The 14,688-nt window shown below is 46.1% G+C and overlaps 1 protein-coding gene across 1 annotated transcript in view; it reads left to right on the forward strand.

Annotated features, from left to right (window-relative positions):
* Positions 1 to 14,688, forward strand: part of LOC122188504 (fibrillin-2-like) — a 126,750-nt gene that overhangs the window by 18,762 nt on the left and 93,300 nt on the right. The window contains 3 exon segments of the mRNA XM_042886862.1: positions 6,107 to 6,189; positions 8,489 to 8,587; positions 14,018 to 14,113. Of these exon segments, the coding sequence (XP_042742796.1) occupies positions 6,107 to 6,189; positions 8,489 to 8,587; positions 14,018 to 14,113 (278 nt within the window).

Here is a 14,688-nt window from a genome sequence, read left to right on the forward strand (position 1 = left end):
ACCTCTACAGGCAGCCTGTTCCTGTGCTGCATCACTCTCACAGTAAAAAAGTTCTTCCTTGTGTTTGTATGGAACTTGGTTTCAGTTTTTGCCTATTGCATCTTATTCTGTTGCAGCACACCACTGAAGAGTCTGGCCCACCTTCAAAATTTGACTCCCATGCTTGAGATATATAAAACGGTGATGAGATTTCCCCTCCTCAGCCTTCTCTTCTCCAGGCTGGAGAGTCCCAGCTCTCAGCCTTTTTTCACATTGAAGATGCTCCGTGCCTTCAGTCATCTTTGTGGCCCTCCAAAGCTCCTGTCTTTTTTGAAGTGAGGAGCCCGGCACTGGGCGCAGTGCTCCAGCTGTGCTTCCCCAGAGCAGAGCAGAGGGGAGCAGCACCTCCCTTGCCCTGCTGGCCACGCTCTGTGCAATGCACCCCAGGGTCCCATTGGCTTCTTGGCCACCAGAGCTCACTGCTGGTGCGTGGTCACCTCTTGGTTACCCGGACACCCAGGTCCTTCTCCGCAGAGCTCCCTTCCAGTAGGGCAGCCCTCAGTCTGTACTGTTGCACGTAGTTATTCATCCCCAGGAGCACAACCCTACCTACACTCACTCTTGTTGAAGCTCATTGTGTTCCTCTCTGCCCCTCTCTATCCCATCCAGCTCTCACTGAATGGCAGCACAGCCCTTTGCAGTGTCAGCCACTGTTCCCAGCTTTGTTCTATCAGAATCCGTCTTCATTATTGATGGAGATATTCAATGGAGGGATTTTGAGAGTTTATTCTCAGCCCAAAGTGGCTGGTTTGTCATTCTTGTAAACTCTACCTAGTTGCATTTTCCCTTTGGAGAACATCCTGTTTCTTACACTTGGAAAGGTGTCCCTGCAGCATTTCTGCCACACGTCTGCCATATATCTGCTGTTTGTCTGCTGCACGTGTGCTGGTTATGTCCTGCATATGTGCTGCACTTCTCCATGTCCCTGTTTTGTGTCTGCTGTGCTTCTGCTGTACATTTGCTGGATGTGCACTGCACATCTTCATTGTGACTACTGTGCACATGTTGTGTTTCTCTGTGTCTATTTTGTGTCCAGTGTAAGACTGCTATGCATCTGCTGTCTTCTTGATGTTTAGTGTGTGTTTTATGCACGTATGTTGTATGCATGCTTCATGATTACTGCATGTTTTCTCTTTCCCAGTATTTACTGAACATGTCTGCAGTCATGCTGAAGGTGGAAAACTCATGTATGCCTGAGTGGCTTATTCTGAGTATTCTGAAACACACTAGTCTCTCTCAGCCATAGGTCTGTTGCTTCAAACAACTACAAGTTCTTGCCAGAATACAGACTGGAACCTGGGAGATGGACCCTATATGGTGCTACTGAGATTGGCTGTTTTCTCAGGGTGCCCAGCCATCCCAGGAGCTCCTGCCTCCCCTACAGAACTTTGGGATTGGAAACCAGAGGAAGAAAACCTTCAAAAATCCCCACTGCTCAGGCAAAACTTCCAGGAAAAAAACAAGGATAAGTTCAGGAAAACATAGAGTGGTGTAGAATGATGGCACACCTGCTGGAATGTAATTTTCCTGGGCTCCATCAGCAGAGAACTGGCCAGCAGGGACAGGGGGATGATCGTCCCTCTGCTCTGATCTTGTGAGGCTCCATCTGCAGCACTGTGTCCAGGTCTGGAGCCTCCAGTACAAGAAAGACAGAGACCTTTTGGAGAGGGTCCAGAGAAGCCACGAAGATGATCAGGGGGCTGCAGCACCTCCCTGTGAAGGCAGAATGAGTTCAGCCTGGAGAAAAGAAGGCTGTGGGGTGACCTCATTGCAGCCTGCAGTACCTGCAGTGCCTGCAGTAGGGAGCCTACAAACAGGAGGGGAATCAACTCTTTGAAAGGATAGATAACAGCAGGACAAGGGGAAATGGTTTGAAGTTGAGAGAAGGAAGATTGAGGTTGGATGTCAGGGGGAAGTTCTGTGCTGTGAGAGCAGTGAGGTGCTGGAACAGCTGCCCAGAAAGGCTGTGATGCCCCGTCCATCCCTGGAGGTGTTCAAGGCCAGGCTGGATGGGGCCCTGGGCAGCCTGGTCTAGTATTAAATGTGGAGGTTGGTGGCCCTGCCTGTGGCAGTGGGGGTCGGAGGTTCATATCCTTGAGGTCCCTTCCAACCCTGGCCATTCTGTGATTTTGTGAGACCTCAGGATCTGAGGACGAACTAGCAAGAGAAGCTTTGCAGTAAGCACTAAATGGCATGGGAGGAAGGTAGAGGCACAGTCACAACATCTATAAGGCCACAGGCAGTGTTTGGGATGCTGTTCTGAAGCAATGAAAGGATGCTGAGACAGTATGTAGCTTGAGACAATATGTATCTTACGTGTTTTCTTTGCTCGTGGCAGAATACTGGAGGGTCCAGTTTGCTATCTAAATTCACATCAGGAGCAATGCATAATATTTCTCAGCAGTGATTTGGTACAAGGAAAACAGCACAGACGTCTGTACTCAGCTGGGTGATGCTGTGCAGGCGGTGCAATAAACAACATCAGCCTGGCCTTTGTGAGAACAAACCAGATCCATCCAGAGACTAATTGAGATCGTTGTTTGAGTTGCTTAACACATTCAGGAACAGCTAGAGAGGCAGTGTTCTTAGTGTTGCTCCTGCAAGGTGACTGGTAATACTAAGCTGCTAATTTTTTCCTGAAAGCTGTCCTTGGTATTTCATTTTTTCTGTGCTTTCTCACTGAGTCACTTCAAGGAGCATATTGGCGTGCAGGGTCCTCTGGCTTCCATGAGAAGTGGAAGCAGATGCTCAGATTCTTATTTTAGATCTTGAAATCCTTTTATCTATTAAGGTCACTTTTTTCTTCTAAATGTATCCAAAGCATATACAATCTACGCAGGGGTTTGACAGCATTTTGGTTTTGGTAGGAGGTGAAGGTTCAGTTGTGCAGTTTGCTGGAACAATGAAATATGAGCAATGAAGGCATTTCTGTTCCGGGCTTTAAATGTAGGTGTTCCAATTCTGGTTTTAAAGTAGTAATCTCATGAAAAGTACTGGAAAGGACCATGTCCAGGCTGAAGGCTGCTCTCAGCCAAGACTCTGAAAAAGGACAAACTAGGGTTTGTTCTCAGATGTGATTTCCTCACAGCTGCCATCTGCAGCAACACAGACCAGCAGCAGAGCTGTTACAGAGCACTAGGGAAACGAGAAGAGACTGTTATCTGGAAAATGAAATGAACTCGCTGGTCTAGCTGAGGTGAATAGACTTGTTTCCAGAACGAAAATCAAAAAAATAAAGCAACCAATGCTTTTATAGTTTTTAAAAATCAGATTTTGGTGTTGCTCCACTCAGCCGCATCCGTACGTTTGCTCCTGTGCTGAGGCACAGCTTAGCTAGAGGTATTTCTACCAGTAGATTAGATATATATGTAGTTATGAAAGTGTATTTCACAGTGAAATGGATTGCGGGGAACAGTAGGGAACGTAGAATCATGGAATCATGAAACAGTTGAGGTTGGAAGGGATCTCAATCCAACCCCTGCTCAAGAACGGTCACCCGGAGCAGGGTGCCCAGAGGACCATGTCTGGATGGCTTCTGAAGACCTCCAAGGATGGAGGCTGTGGTCAGCCTGCTCCAATGTTCTGTCGCTGTCACAGTGATGAAGTGTTTCCTGATGTTCAAACTTTGGTGTTTCAGAATCATTCTGAACTGCATAGCAGAAGCTGCCTAGTGTGATTTGATCACACCACCATCTCTGTGCAATGATGATGGTAGCTATTAATTGTCAATCACCACCCCCAAGCAAACTACCGAATTGGTTGACATAAAGCTTGATTAATTCAAATGAGAATGTATGATCGATGCCAAACAGTATAAATCTGGGGCAATATCCTGATTAAATGACCATGGTGATGTTAGAGCATGCATAGGTCTATAAGTGGAAGAGACTTCATTAATAAATCCAGCAGTGAAATACAGAACAAGATCCCGTAGCTGAAAGTATAAACTAGATGAATTCAGATCCCAAATAAAGCAGCCTTAACAGGGAGGACTGCTTCTTACTGGTATTCTGCCACAGAACATCTTTCAGTAGTGATTTTAGCTCAAATTCTCATTCTCTAAAAGTCATGATCCCTCAACAGTTGCAGGGTCTGGATGAACTCTCTACTTACCTGTTTACTGGCTTCCCCCAAGTGTTCGGTCCTTTGTTAGAGATCTTGCAAGGGGCTGCATTCTCATGACTCCACACTGACAAAGTCACGGAGTATGGGCGTCGCGTGAGTTTGTGGATTTCATGTTTTCTTTTGGGAGACTTTCTGGGGAAGTCTGCTAGTTCATTTGTGGATGTGTAGCATGGCACAGCGTGGTGTAGATACCAAGCTGAAGTATATGTTTGGGTTGGGTTTCATGTCTTCTTTGCTATGTGTCATTGCTTAAACTGACAAAAAACATTTGAAGATGAAGAAGCTATGGCCAGCTTGTCTGGTTGGCAGTTCGGAATGCACATATGTTTGCCGCTCAGAATAAAAGAGCAAGACTTTGTCCACACTGAGCATATGCAGCACTGATGAGTTATATGCACAAGGAACAGCTGCCCTTGCTCTGTTCTGATGATGAAGACTTCACTTGCCTGTGGTTTTGGGGGTTGTTTGGTATCTAGGAGCCTCTGTTCCCGTGTGAAAAGATCTTGAACTGTGTCTAACTTTGTGGCTATGGCCCCATTCCTTACCTAGGATCCTACCTGCATGCTCTGCCTTATCAGAGTAGACCTGACTGTGCCTCAGTTCTTCACTCCTCCATGTCATCTTAAGAGGGTCACGCTAGGCATCTGGAGCTCAGATTTTACATTGTCTGACAGCCTGGAGTCACAAGAGTAGGTCTGTTTTCAGCTACTATGGCTGCTGCGAACAAATCACTCCATGAGCAATCTGCAGAAAAAAAATGTGTAAGGACATTTAGGCCCCATGCAGGGGGTGGAGCATCTCCATACCCCGTGCAGGTGTAGAGTTGCTTAGTTACATAGGTAGCTGCCATCCTTTGGGCCTGCCCTCTCCTGCCAGCCTGATGCGCTTCAGGCAGCACCTGAGTTTCCTTTATGCGTCTCAGTTTGGGAGAGGCACTTTCCTTGGACACTTTCCTTCTTCCTACTCCTCAGGGACGCTGACACCAGATACAATTGATCCATACTTAGATAGGGTTAGAACCGGTCACACCTGTGTCTGTACCACAGGTCTCTCTTCTGGCCTCCACATGCTTTTAACTTGGCATGCATTTCTACTTGTCCTACTCAGCCAAGCTTTCACTCAGCATCCCTCTCTGGAGTCCATCATGCCCACCAGCCCGCCTGTGGGACCTTGAGTCACTGCTGTTCTGGTCAGCTCAGCACAGCACCTCACCTGACATGTTGATTCTGCTCCAAGATCCAGCAGTCCCCACATGCACAGGTACTGTCCACACCACATACTGCCTCCAACCACACATGGACTAGCTGTGTTGGGTCTAAGGAAGAGAAGTAGTTTGGGTTTTAGATCTTCAGTGGCCTCTCCCTCAGAGGACCAGGATGGGGCCAGACTTGCTCTCATGCTTGTCTCTGCTCAGGTCCCTCTCTCTTACTGATGTGAGAAACTTCCAGATCTGCTCTAGGCAAATCATTCTCCCCAGTAGATCATAGAAGAGCTCTGCCATGACACTTGGCCATTAATCCCCAACCTAGATTTCACTGTTGATGACACAGGGTGTTAACAACCATACATTTTGTGCAAGTCATCAGAGGAACAGAAAGCCAGTCTTTCTGTGCAGCATGAGCTTTGAGCTCCATGACCCTAGCACAGTGCATTGTAGCTGAAATGATGGCAGTCATTTCTCCCTCCGTCCCCTTTGCACAAATGTGTAGCTAATTGGGGCTTTCTGAACAGGGAGGTCAGAAGTCAGCTATTAAAATTTTGTATGGTGACTCCATTCGGTGGGAATTAAATGAGACTTATTTAAGCTTGGAGTGAGGGAGTGGATTTTGGCGGAAAAAATGGCGTTTAATAGACTATTCAACTGTTCTCATGCACCAATAATATGTACAGAATGTCCAGTGGCACTCTTCAGAAACAGGAAAAAATTGTTTTTAATTTTCAGACCCAATGTGTGTGGCTCAAGGTTCCACTCGTACTGCTGCCCTGGCTGGAAAACGCTGCCTGGAGGGAACCAGTGCATTGTCCGTGAGTATCCATTTTCCTACTGAGGGCACCAGGGGGACTCACTGCCACGTGGGAAGGAAAACATAGCTCATGCTTCAGCAGATGACAAGACATTTCATAATCCACAAGGATAGAAGCAGTAATCATTGGGTGTTCATGTCTCTACTACTCTTGTTCAAAGCAGAGTTGTTGCAGTCGGTCCCATTTAGTGCATGGCCTTTTATCTTCTGCTAAGCTGCTGCTGTTCCTTGTTGCTTGACAGCTTCTGTGTTTGCTCATAGGAACAATTTTAGTGACTCCTGAGAAAGTAATTTTAGAGTCTTCATTCAGATGAAATAATTTGGCTGCTAGGACAAGAGCTAGATGCTGCCATTGTAAGTACATTATCATGTGAAAGTGTCCACAAGCAGGAATTTGCATCTTTCTTTCAGTGTCCTGTTTCTAAAGCAGAATGCTGACTTGTGTGGAGCACACCTCTGTTTCAACAGGTAGCTGTCCTGTTTGGAATAGAGCGTTATTATACTCTCAAGTGCTGATACACAACTATACAATCCATTAAGGGCCTTGGGACCTGTAGCTGGTGATTCTCACTTCTGTAGAGTAAGGCATAAGCTATAGGGAGATGAAGGGGTCTGCCCTTCAGAGGATGCTCCCATGGGATAAATAAATGAGATTCTTACTGGAAACAAAAGGCATCGTTGTGCCTGTGTTTGATCATGCTACGTGAAGCACAGTGAGCACATACTGGAAATGAACGGTGTCCTGCAGATATTGACCATATCCTGGACATACCAAATAGCAGAAAGCACTCTGAGCTTGGATTTGCCCATATCTTAGATTTCTGAAAGAACCTTCTACATTAGAGCACGTTTGGAATGCTTTTTTTTGCAAAACTTCCTAAAAATAATGGACAGTGAGATATTTCAAGCTGGGGAAAACCATAGGTCCCTTTTCTGGCATCTGTGACATAATGTTCGCAAATTATTTCACTGAAATAACTGAGCTGAAAACTCAGTTGTCTTAGTGAGGAATGCCTTGTGTTTCCTAGAAGGCAGTTGTCCAGGATCTCAAGTGCACAAAGCTGAGCCCAGAACTGCAAATCTTGTGCTTTTAGAAGAAATGGTGTCTAGTGCATCACAAGTGATGGGGTCAGTTTATGTGTCCTTGCACACACTGAGTAACCAGTGCCATCGTATGGCAAGCAACTCACTGAAAATCAGCAGTAAGTAACGACTCCAGAGTTAAGTGCATTTGACTTCACCCTTGGTGATGGAAGGATTGAGTGGTAAGATCGATGTTCTGCATATTCTCCTTCACCTATGGGAAGAGATGAGCGAACTCAAAAAATCACCTTAGGAAGTCTGCCTCCCTGCGGAGAGCAGACACCCCATGAAGCACACGGGGCTTCAGTTTAATTCTGATTGAAGTGAAGGGTTAAGGAACTGACAGCCAAATAGCCGTTCAGTGGCATGCAGGGTTAGTAACACTGAGGGTTGTCTGCTGACTTCTCTCATAGCTGTAAACATGCCATCTGGGCTGGAGGTCCTCAGGGAATTCTGCCTTGTGATTGTATTTATAAAACACACAGAGATGAGGTTTCATGGGACTCTAATAAAATCTGCTTACACAGGTGAAACAATATCAGCTGTCAGCTATGCTCTTGGCTCCTATGGCATGGGAAGGGGAAGAGATTAACAGGGGTTCCTGACAAGAAAGGATAACATGAAGGCATCGTGCTAATGCATCTCTGCCTGACTCAGCTAAGCCTTCATTCTGCTGGAGCTGCATCGCAGTAACAGTCTGCTTGCTCCAAGCCAAACGATGGACTGCACAGTGCTTCATGGGGCCACCAACATTTTAAAGAAACCTGTCTCACTGAATGTCACAGTGAGTGCAGACGTTTTTGGCAGGGAGATTCCACATTTTCTTCTGGGGTGAATATGCGGTAACAGAGGCAGCCGCAGTGTGTGATAAAAGGAAGACATCTTTAGGATCATAGACAGAGTTGGAAGGGACCATGCAGGCCATCCAGTTCAGACTGTGCCATGAGGTGGGTGCCAGACTGGCCTTGGGCACCTCCAGGGTTGGGGCATCTCAGCTGCTCTGGGCAGCCTGGAAGGAACTCATGCCCTGTGAATGAATGGATCCTTCTCTGCCATTGTTCTGCGCCCATACCAGGGTCCTCAAAATGTGGCCCATATTCTTCCCCAGGTTATTCTTCAGACAAGGTGAATTCACACCCCTTTGACAGCCAAAACAGTGCCTGTAAGCTCACACAGTAGCATGTTGCACTATTCACTGTCTCCTTCTCTTCCTCTAGCAATTTGCAGGAATTCTTGTGGTGATGGATTTTGTTCACGGCCAAACATGTGTACATGCTCCAATGGGCAGCTCTCTCCCAACTGTGGCTCAGCTGGAGGTAAGAAAACAGTGGTGGTGATTCTTCTTCCTCTGGAGTATTTATGTGATTTCATAAAAATTCTGCAGTCGCAATAGGCTAGCGGGTCCTAAACGGACTTGGGCAGTATTTGCAAAATCTTTTATTTCTTTTGACTTATGCTTCTTTAGTATGAGAAATCTTGCAGGATAAAGCTCAGAAACTGAATTTCACAGCAGCAAATAGCAGCACTCCATCCACTCCTGACTGCTCCTTGAAGTGGAATTAAATCCATCACTGTTTTTGTTTACTAAACAATTATTTTTTCCAATGTTAAATTCATTCATGTTTTGCTTAGGCTGTGATTTAAATGTCAGGGAGAGTCGCTCAGTGCTTTCAATGAACTGCAGTGACACAAAGTTAACGTGCTGGCAGAGTTGGGAGTGCAGAAATTCCATTGCCACTTTTTCTGCCTTTTTCTCTCCTCTGAGGCTTTCAGGACAAAAACCTGAAAAGCTCGGGGAGGAACTTGTGTGGCTGAGGTTTTTGAAAAATACTGCACAGAAACAAACTGTGGAGGACTCTGAAGAGTGACAGTCAAATATCCAGTAGGCAATTCCCATAACCCTCTGGTAGCTCTTTCAGAACATATTCAAGATGAGATTCTGTGTGCAGATGCTCCATTACTCTACGGCGTATGGCTTTGCACAGAAGGCACTCCTCCTGTTTGAGTCTGAATCATACAACCATAGAACTGTGGAATGGTTTAGGTTGGAAGGGACCTTGAAGATCACCTCGTTCCAACCTCCTGCTGCAGGCAGGGACGCCTCCTGCTAAACCAGGTTGCTCACAGCCTCATCCAGCCTGGCCTTGAATGCTTGCAGAGTGTGGGCATCCACAACCTCTCTGGGCAACCTGTGCCAGTGTCTCACCACCCTCACAGGAAAGAATTTCTTCCTAATATCATGTCTAAATCTACCCTCTTCCAGTTTAAAGCCATTTCCCCTGTTAGCTGATGGCCTTGTATATTCACTGGTGTGGACTTTCTGTTCCTCTGTGCAACTTTTCCCACTGTATTGTATGGTTGAAATGGATTTGGGATTTATGGTAGATAGCAGGATGAATAGGAGTCAGGAGTCGTCGTGGCAGTGAGTAAAACCAGTCACTGCAATCTAGATGAAGGAAATCATGATGAAAAAGTCAAAGATAGGTGTTGTCCTCTCTGTTAGCTGCTTAGTGGGACTGTGGCTGGAGCATTGCATCTGGGCTGCCATTGCAAGAGGGATGTGTAGCAGATGAGGATAGATCAGCAGCGGGCTTGAGTGTGTGTCCTCAGAAGTGAAGCTGGTGGAACTGAGCTGATTTAGTCGAAGAAGAGCCAGAAGGATCTGTGAGTTCTGGAAGCTATGGAGGCAGTGGAGTTAAACTTTTCTTGGTGGTGGTAGCCAGTGTTACAATGCCTGCTGGCCACAAGTTGCAGCTTGGGATGTTTGGACTGTACACAAAAGGGTGCCGTGGTACTTGGACAGGTGACCAGGGGTGTGGGAGATCGCCTTCCTTGGGTGGCTTCAACCCTTGGCCAGAAAAAGAGCCATCGTGGCCATGGGGAGGCTGGATGGAGCCATTCAGCAAGCCCTGTAACCAACCTGTGTGTGTGTGTGCACGACTCTTTGGAAAACAGCTGATACCTACCAAACAGCTGATAAAAAGCAGACAAAATCATCCGAGTCCTTCATAGGAAGGAGGTGGTTATCAAGTACTCTTGCCCATCCAGAGGAGCCGGTGAGGCCTGTATGTATTGAATGTCAGGCAGAAATTCTTCACTCGGAGGGCAGTGAGGCCCTGGCACTGCCCAGAGCTGTGGGAGCCCCATTCCTGGAGCTGCCCCAGGCCAAGGATGGGCCCTGAGTAGCCTGAGCTGGGGGAACCCAGCGCATAGCAGGAGTGGGGTTGAGGGGGCTGTGAGGTCCCTTCCAACGCCAGACGTGCTGAAATTCTGAGTTTATGGTCTGTGTGCGCAGCTGGTGGCACAGTGTTTTAAGAATGCTGATTATTTTTTCCAGGGCTCTGTGCAAGGTGCAGAATCCAGTGGGATTTTTTAGGTCTCACGGCGATTGCTGGAAACAACTCAGTAATTTATTTTCCACTATTGCCCATCTATAGGCATGCTATTGTTAATAAAGTGACTTGCATCTGACTGCAGGCCAGAGACCAAGCCCCGTCGAGCCTCAAAACCACATTCAGAGCATAACACAAAGAAGGAAATTCTCAGTATCTGATCTCAGAGTGCCACGTTTCCCTTCAACCCTGCAGATGTCCCTAGAAAGTGCTCAGCACTGAAGCCTATGTGAGCACTGCTCTGCAGACCTCACCAGTGCTCTGCTGAGAGGAAGGTGCTGGAGACACAAAAGTTTCTGGAATGAGGGTCCAGATGTTAGCAATCACAGAGGAATGCGAGGAATGCTGTGAGCAGTATATACATTTGGGCACAGACTTGGCATTCCTCTGTGCCTGGGGTGGATTTCAGCAGGCACTCAGGGTTAGGGGGTAGGGTTGGTTTCTCTGCAGAGGCTTTATCAAATCTGGCATTCATTGAGGGGATGTTTGTATCTACATTTATCATGAATGCTTCAGGGAGGTAAAATAGTCAAACAGCGCATTCCAGAGGCAATAAAAGCTGCTCTGCCTCTCTCTGTCATAACAAAAAGTTTGGTTTCTTACTTGACATATTTAAAGAGTAATTTGCAAGTGGCTGTTTAGATAGTAGCAATCTGTTAGCAGACATAAAACTTGTCTGCAGACTGCACTGCTGATGGCTGGCAAATCAGCCACAGCCACGATCCTTTAAAATAAAATAACACTGATCTGGTGCAATGGGAAGAGTTAATTAGGGTGAATTGTCATTCTCTTTTTCCTAGAAATTTTGTCTCTGCTATCTTGGAAAATCCCAAGGAAGTGTAACAGGTCTTTCAGTTCTTGGTTGAATTATGTTCACTCCAAATCTAGCAGACCTCTCAGTGCCAGTGCTGCAGATAAATGAGATAGCAATGGGATCTCAGGGCCCTTGGGATCACAGCAGCAGTAAGGAATAGGACCTGCTGTGAGCAATCACTGCCAATTAGCTGGAAAATTTCTGGATGAGTGTCAGGGCATTATGTCTGCACTCCAAACTCCTAAATTTTCTCAACTTCATTAAATCTTAGTCCTTGCTGAATGCATTGAGTACAAAGCAAAGCAGACTGTGTAGGGAAAAGCTCTGACAGATGGACAGCGGACAGACATACATTTCCTAGCTACCTCTTTCTGGGTGGGTCTCCCAGATTTGTGGCATGTAATTGCTTTCCCAGCACTGATTAATTGTAGTGAGGGATGTAGGGTTAGAACATGCTGGAGACAGAGCTGTTTCCCAGAAAGACTGGTCTCATGTCTGGCAATCTGGGCAATGCTTTGAAGCCCTAAGCTTAGTTTCTTTAATGATTAAGTTTCATCTAAATTTGGCCTCATCTCTGGCCATAAAGCAATAGGAAGGACTGTAGACACTATAACTAATTCAAACCATACTAGAAATATATGAATTAAATGTACAGCACATGTGCTTAGCATTTTGAACGCAAAGCTCCAAGACTTCTCACTCCACTCCTTCCTGTCAGGCCTTCTATGAACAAAGCATGAACCGTGTAAGAATCCTTATTGGACACTTATGATTCCTGCTGCCTTTTGGGCAGATGTTTCACTTGCACTGCCCCCAGCTCTTCTCTTTTGGAGCTGTTGTTACACGTAGAGAGAAGACACAAACCTCATCTGAGCATCTCCTTACACATGCATTCCCTTGTCCCACCTTCTTCAAGCTGCCAAGTCATAGGACAACAGAACTGTTAGAGTTGGAAGGGATACTTAAAGGTCATTTACTCCAACTCCCCTGCAGTGATCAGGGTCATCCACAGCTCAATCAGGTTGCCTACAGCCTGGTCCAGCCTGGCCTTGACTGTCTCCAAGGATGGGCATCCATCACATCACTGGGCAACCTGTTTCTGCGCCTTACTGCCTCTGTTGTAAAGACTTTTTCCTTATACCCAAATTAAATCTCTCCTCCCTTTTAGTCTGAAACCACTTCCCCGTGTCCTGTCACAACAGACCCCACTAAAGAGTCTGTCCTGTTCCTTCTTACAGCCCCTTTCGGTACAGAAGGCAGCACTCAGGTCTCTGCAGAGCCTTCTCTTCTGGGGGCTGGACAGCCCCAGCTCTCTCAGCCCTCCCATCCTGGCAGGCAGGAACTGTGATGTACGTGCTCAAAAACAGTTTTCACTTAACTTGCTATAACCTGAGGCACTCGCAATTTGAGTTGTCATTTTTGACAAAGAAAGAATGCGTTGTTCCAGGCATTTCAGTAACAAATGAAAGCTGTTTGACCTGTATTTAAGTCAGAGTTTAGTAATAATCCTCCCCTTTGGGGCTCTTCTGCTTTAATATCACATTCCTTAAATATTGTATAGTAATGAAGCAGTTAAACCTAGTGCTGGCGATGTGTTTCCATCAGTGTAAAACTGCCTGATTCTTCTGTATTACTATTGTTTTCCTACAGCGTATTATTCACATTCATTGCTCCATAATCTACAGTGGAAGCTGAACTTTAACATAGAAAGAATAGATAATGCATGCTTTTCATTGCAGATTTGTTAAAAAAACATCTCTTGTAGATGGATTTCATTAATAAGGCCACATGGTCATTGGAAAAAGAAGAGAAATACCTTTAACATTTATGATTTTCCTTCACAGAATAAATTCTACTCCCAAGCCCCCTCAGCATTTAACATGCTTGTAATAAGAAAACATTTTAAAGATTAAATAACCCAGGATGAGAAAAGCTTGAAAATAGAGCAAAAACTTTAAAATAGCTTAAAGGGTACACAAATATTTGAAATGTGTAGTATCCCAGAAGAAAGAGAAACAGGAGTAAATATGCCCTTACTCTCAGTCCCATGTCTTGTTTAATCAGGGTGGATCCTGTAATGAAGGATCCTCTGGTTTCCATAGAATGATGTCTATTTCTGTTAAAGACTGCTTGCCATAAGAGAGCAGTCCCACCTTGTCCTGTGTGACATGGCCTTGAAGTGTCACCTCCCCTGCCTGTAGCATTCGTGTCTTGTCCCTGTTTCAACAGTGCAATGCTTCCAGCTGTAGTACAGCCCAAATGCCTTGTGTCCAGGGAACACAGAACAGACTACAGTGTTCATAGTTGTAACAAGCTCTGGAGTAATGTTACCTCAGTTAAAGTACAAGCCTTTAACCCACTGTGGGCACATATTCTATGGCAAGACTTCAGCAGTGACTTTGTTTAACTTGAAGGAATATTTAACATCACCTGTGCACTGAGAGGAGAGGAGATTAAGAAGGTTACAGATGAGGTGTGCGCCTCCTGCCATGGGCTGTTTTTTGCATTGTCTTGTAAGACTTCTCTGCTCTTCTCCACAGTCCAAACCTGCAATGTCAGATGCATGAACGGTGGAAGCTGCAATGAGGAATCTTGCCTCTGCCAGAAAGGTTACACCGGAACCTTCTGTGGGCAGCGTAAGTACTTGCAACACCAGCTGTATGTGTGCACAGAGAGCAGAAGGGCAAGGCTAGGCTTGTACAGCCCCATAAATAGAGAGGTCACCTTGCACGTACCGATGTGCTGGTTGCAGCGCAGACTTTGATGTCCTCGCTGCGTTCTGCTCTCCATTGGAATCTCAGCTCACTCTCACTGGCACGTAGGTTACATTTGTTCTGCCTGGTGTGGCTGGGAGAATATCAACGCTGTCACTGCAGCCATCCTTCTGCTTCCCCACAGCTGTAGGTCCAAACTGCCCTGCACTGTGCACAGCCATCCAGCGCTGCCCATCGTGCACTGCTGACCTCAGAGTCATGACCTGCCTTGACTTGCACCTTGCTCTCCAGGCATGAGTGTGAGGGAGCTCATATCAAAGGTGTGGCCTTTGAGCGCACATCTCTTGGCTCTCAGCCTGAGCACCCCATGCTACAAAGGGCAGGTGCAGCCTTTGCTGATTGTCCCCTGTTATTTTACAGCTAGCTGGAATTACGTTTTATTTCTCTGTAAATATTTTTAGAAAATATTTTTAGGAAAACAGCATATTCTCGGGGAA

This window comes from Lagopus leucura, unplaced genomic scaffold, assembly GCF_019238085.1.
Source record: "Lagopus leucura isolate 7727_CA_CO unplaced genomic scaffold, USGS_WTPT01 Super-Scaffold_100064, whole genome shotgun sequence".
Classification (NCBI taxonomy): domain Eukaryota; kingdom Metazoa; phylum Chordata; class Aves; order Galliformes; family Phasianidae; genus Lagopus; species Lagopus leucura.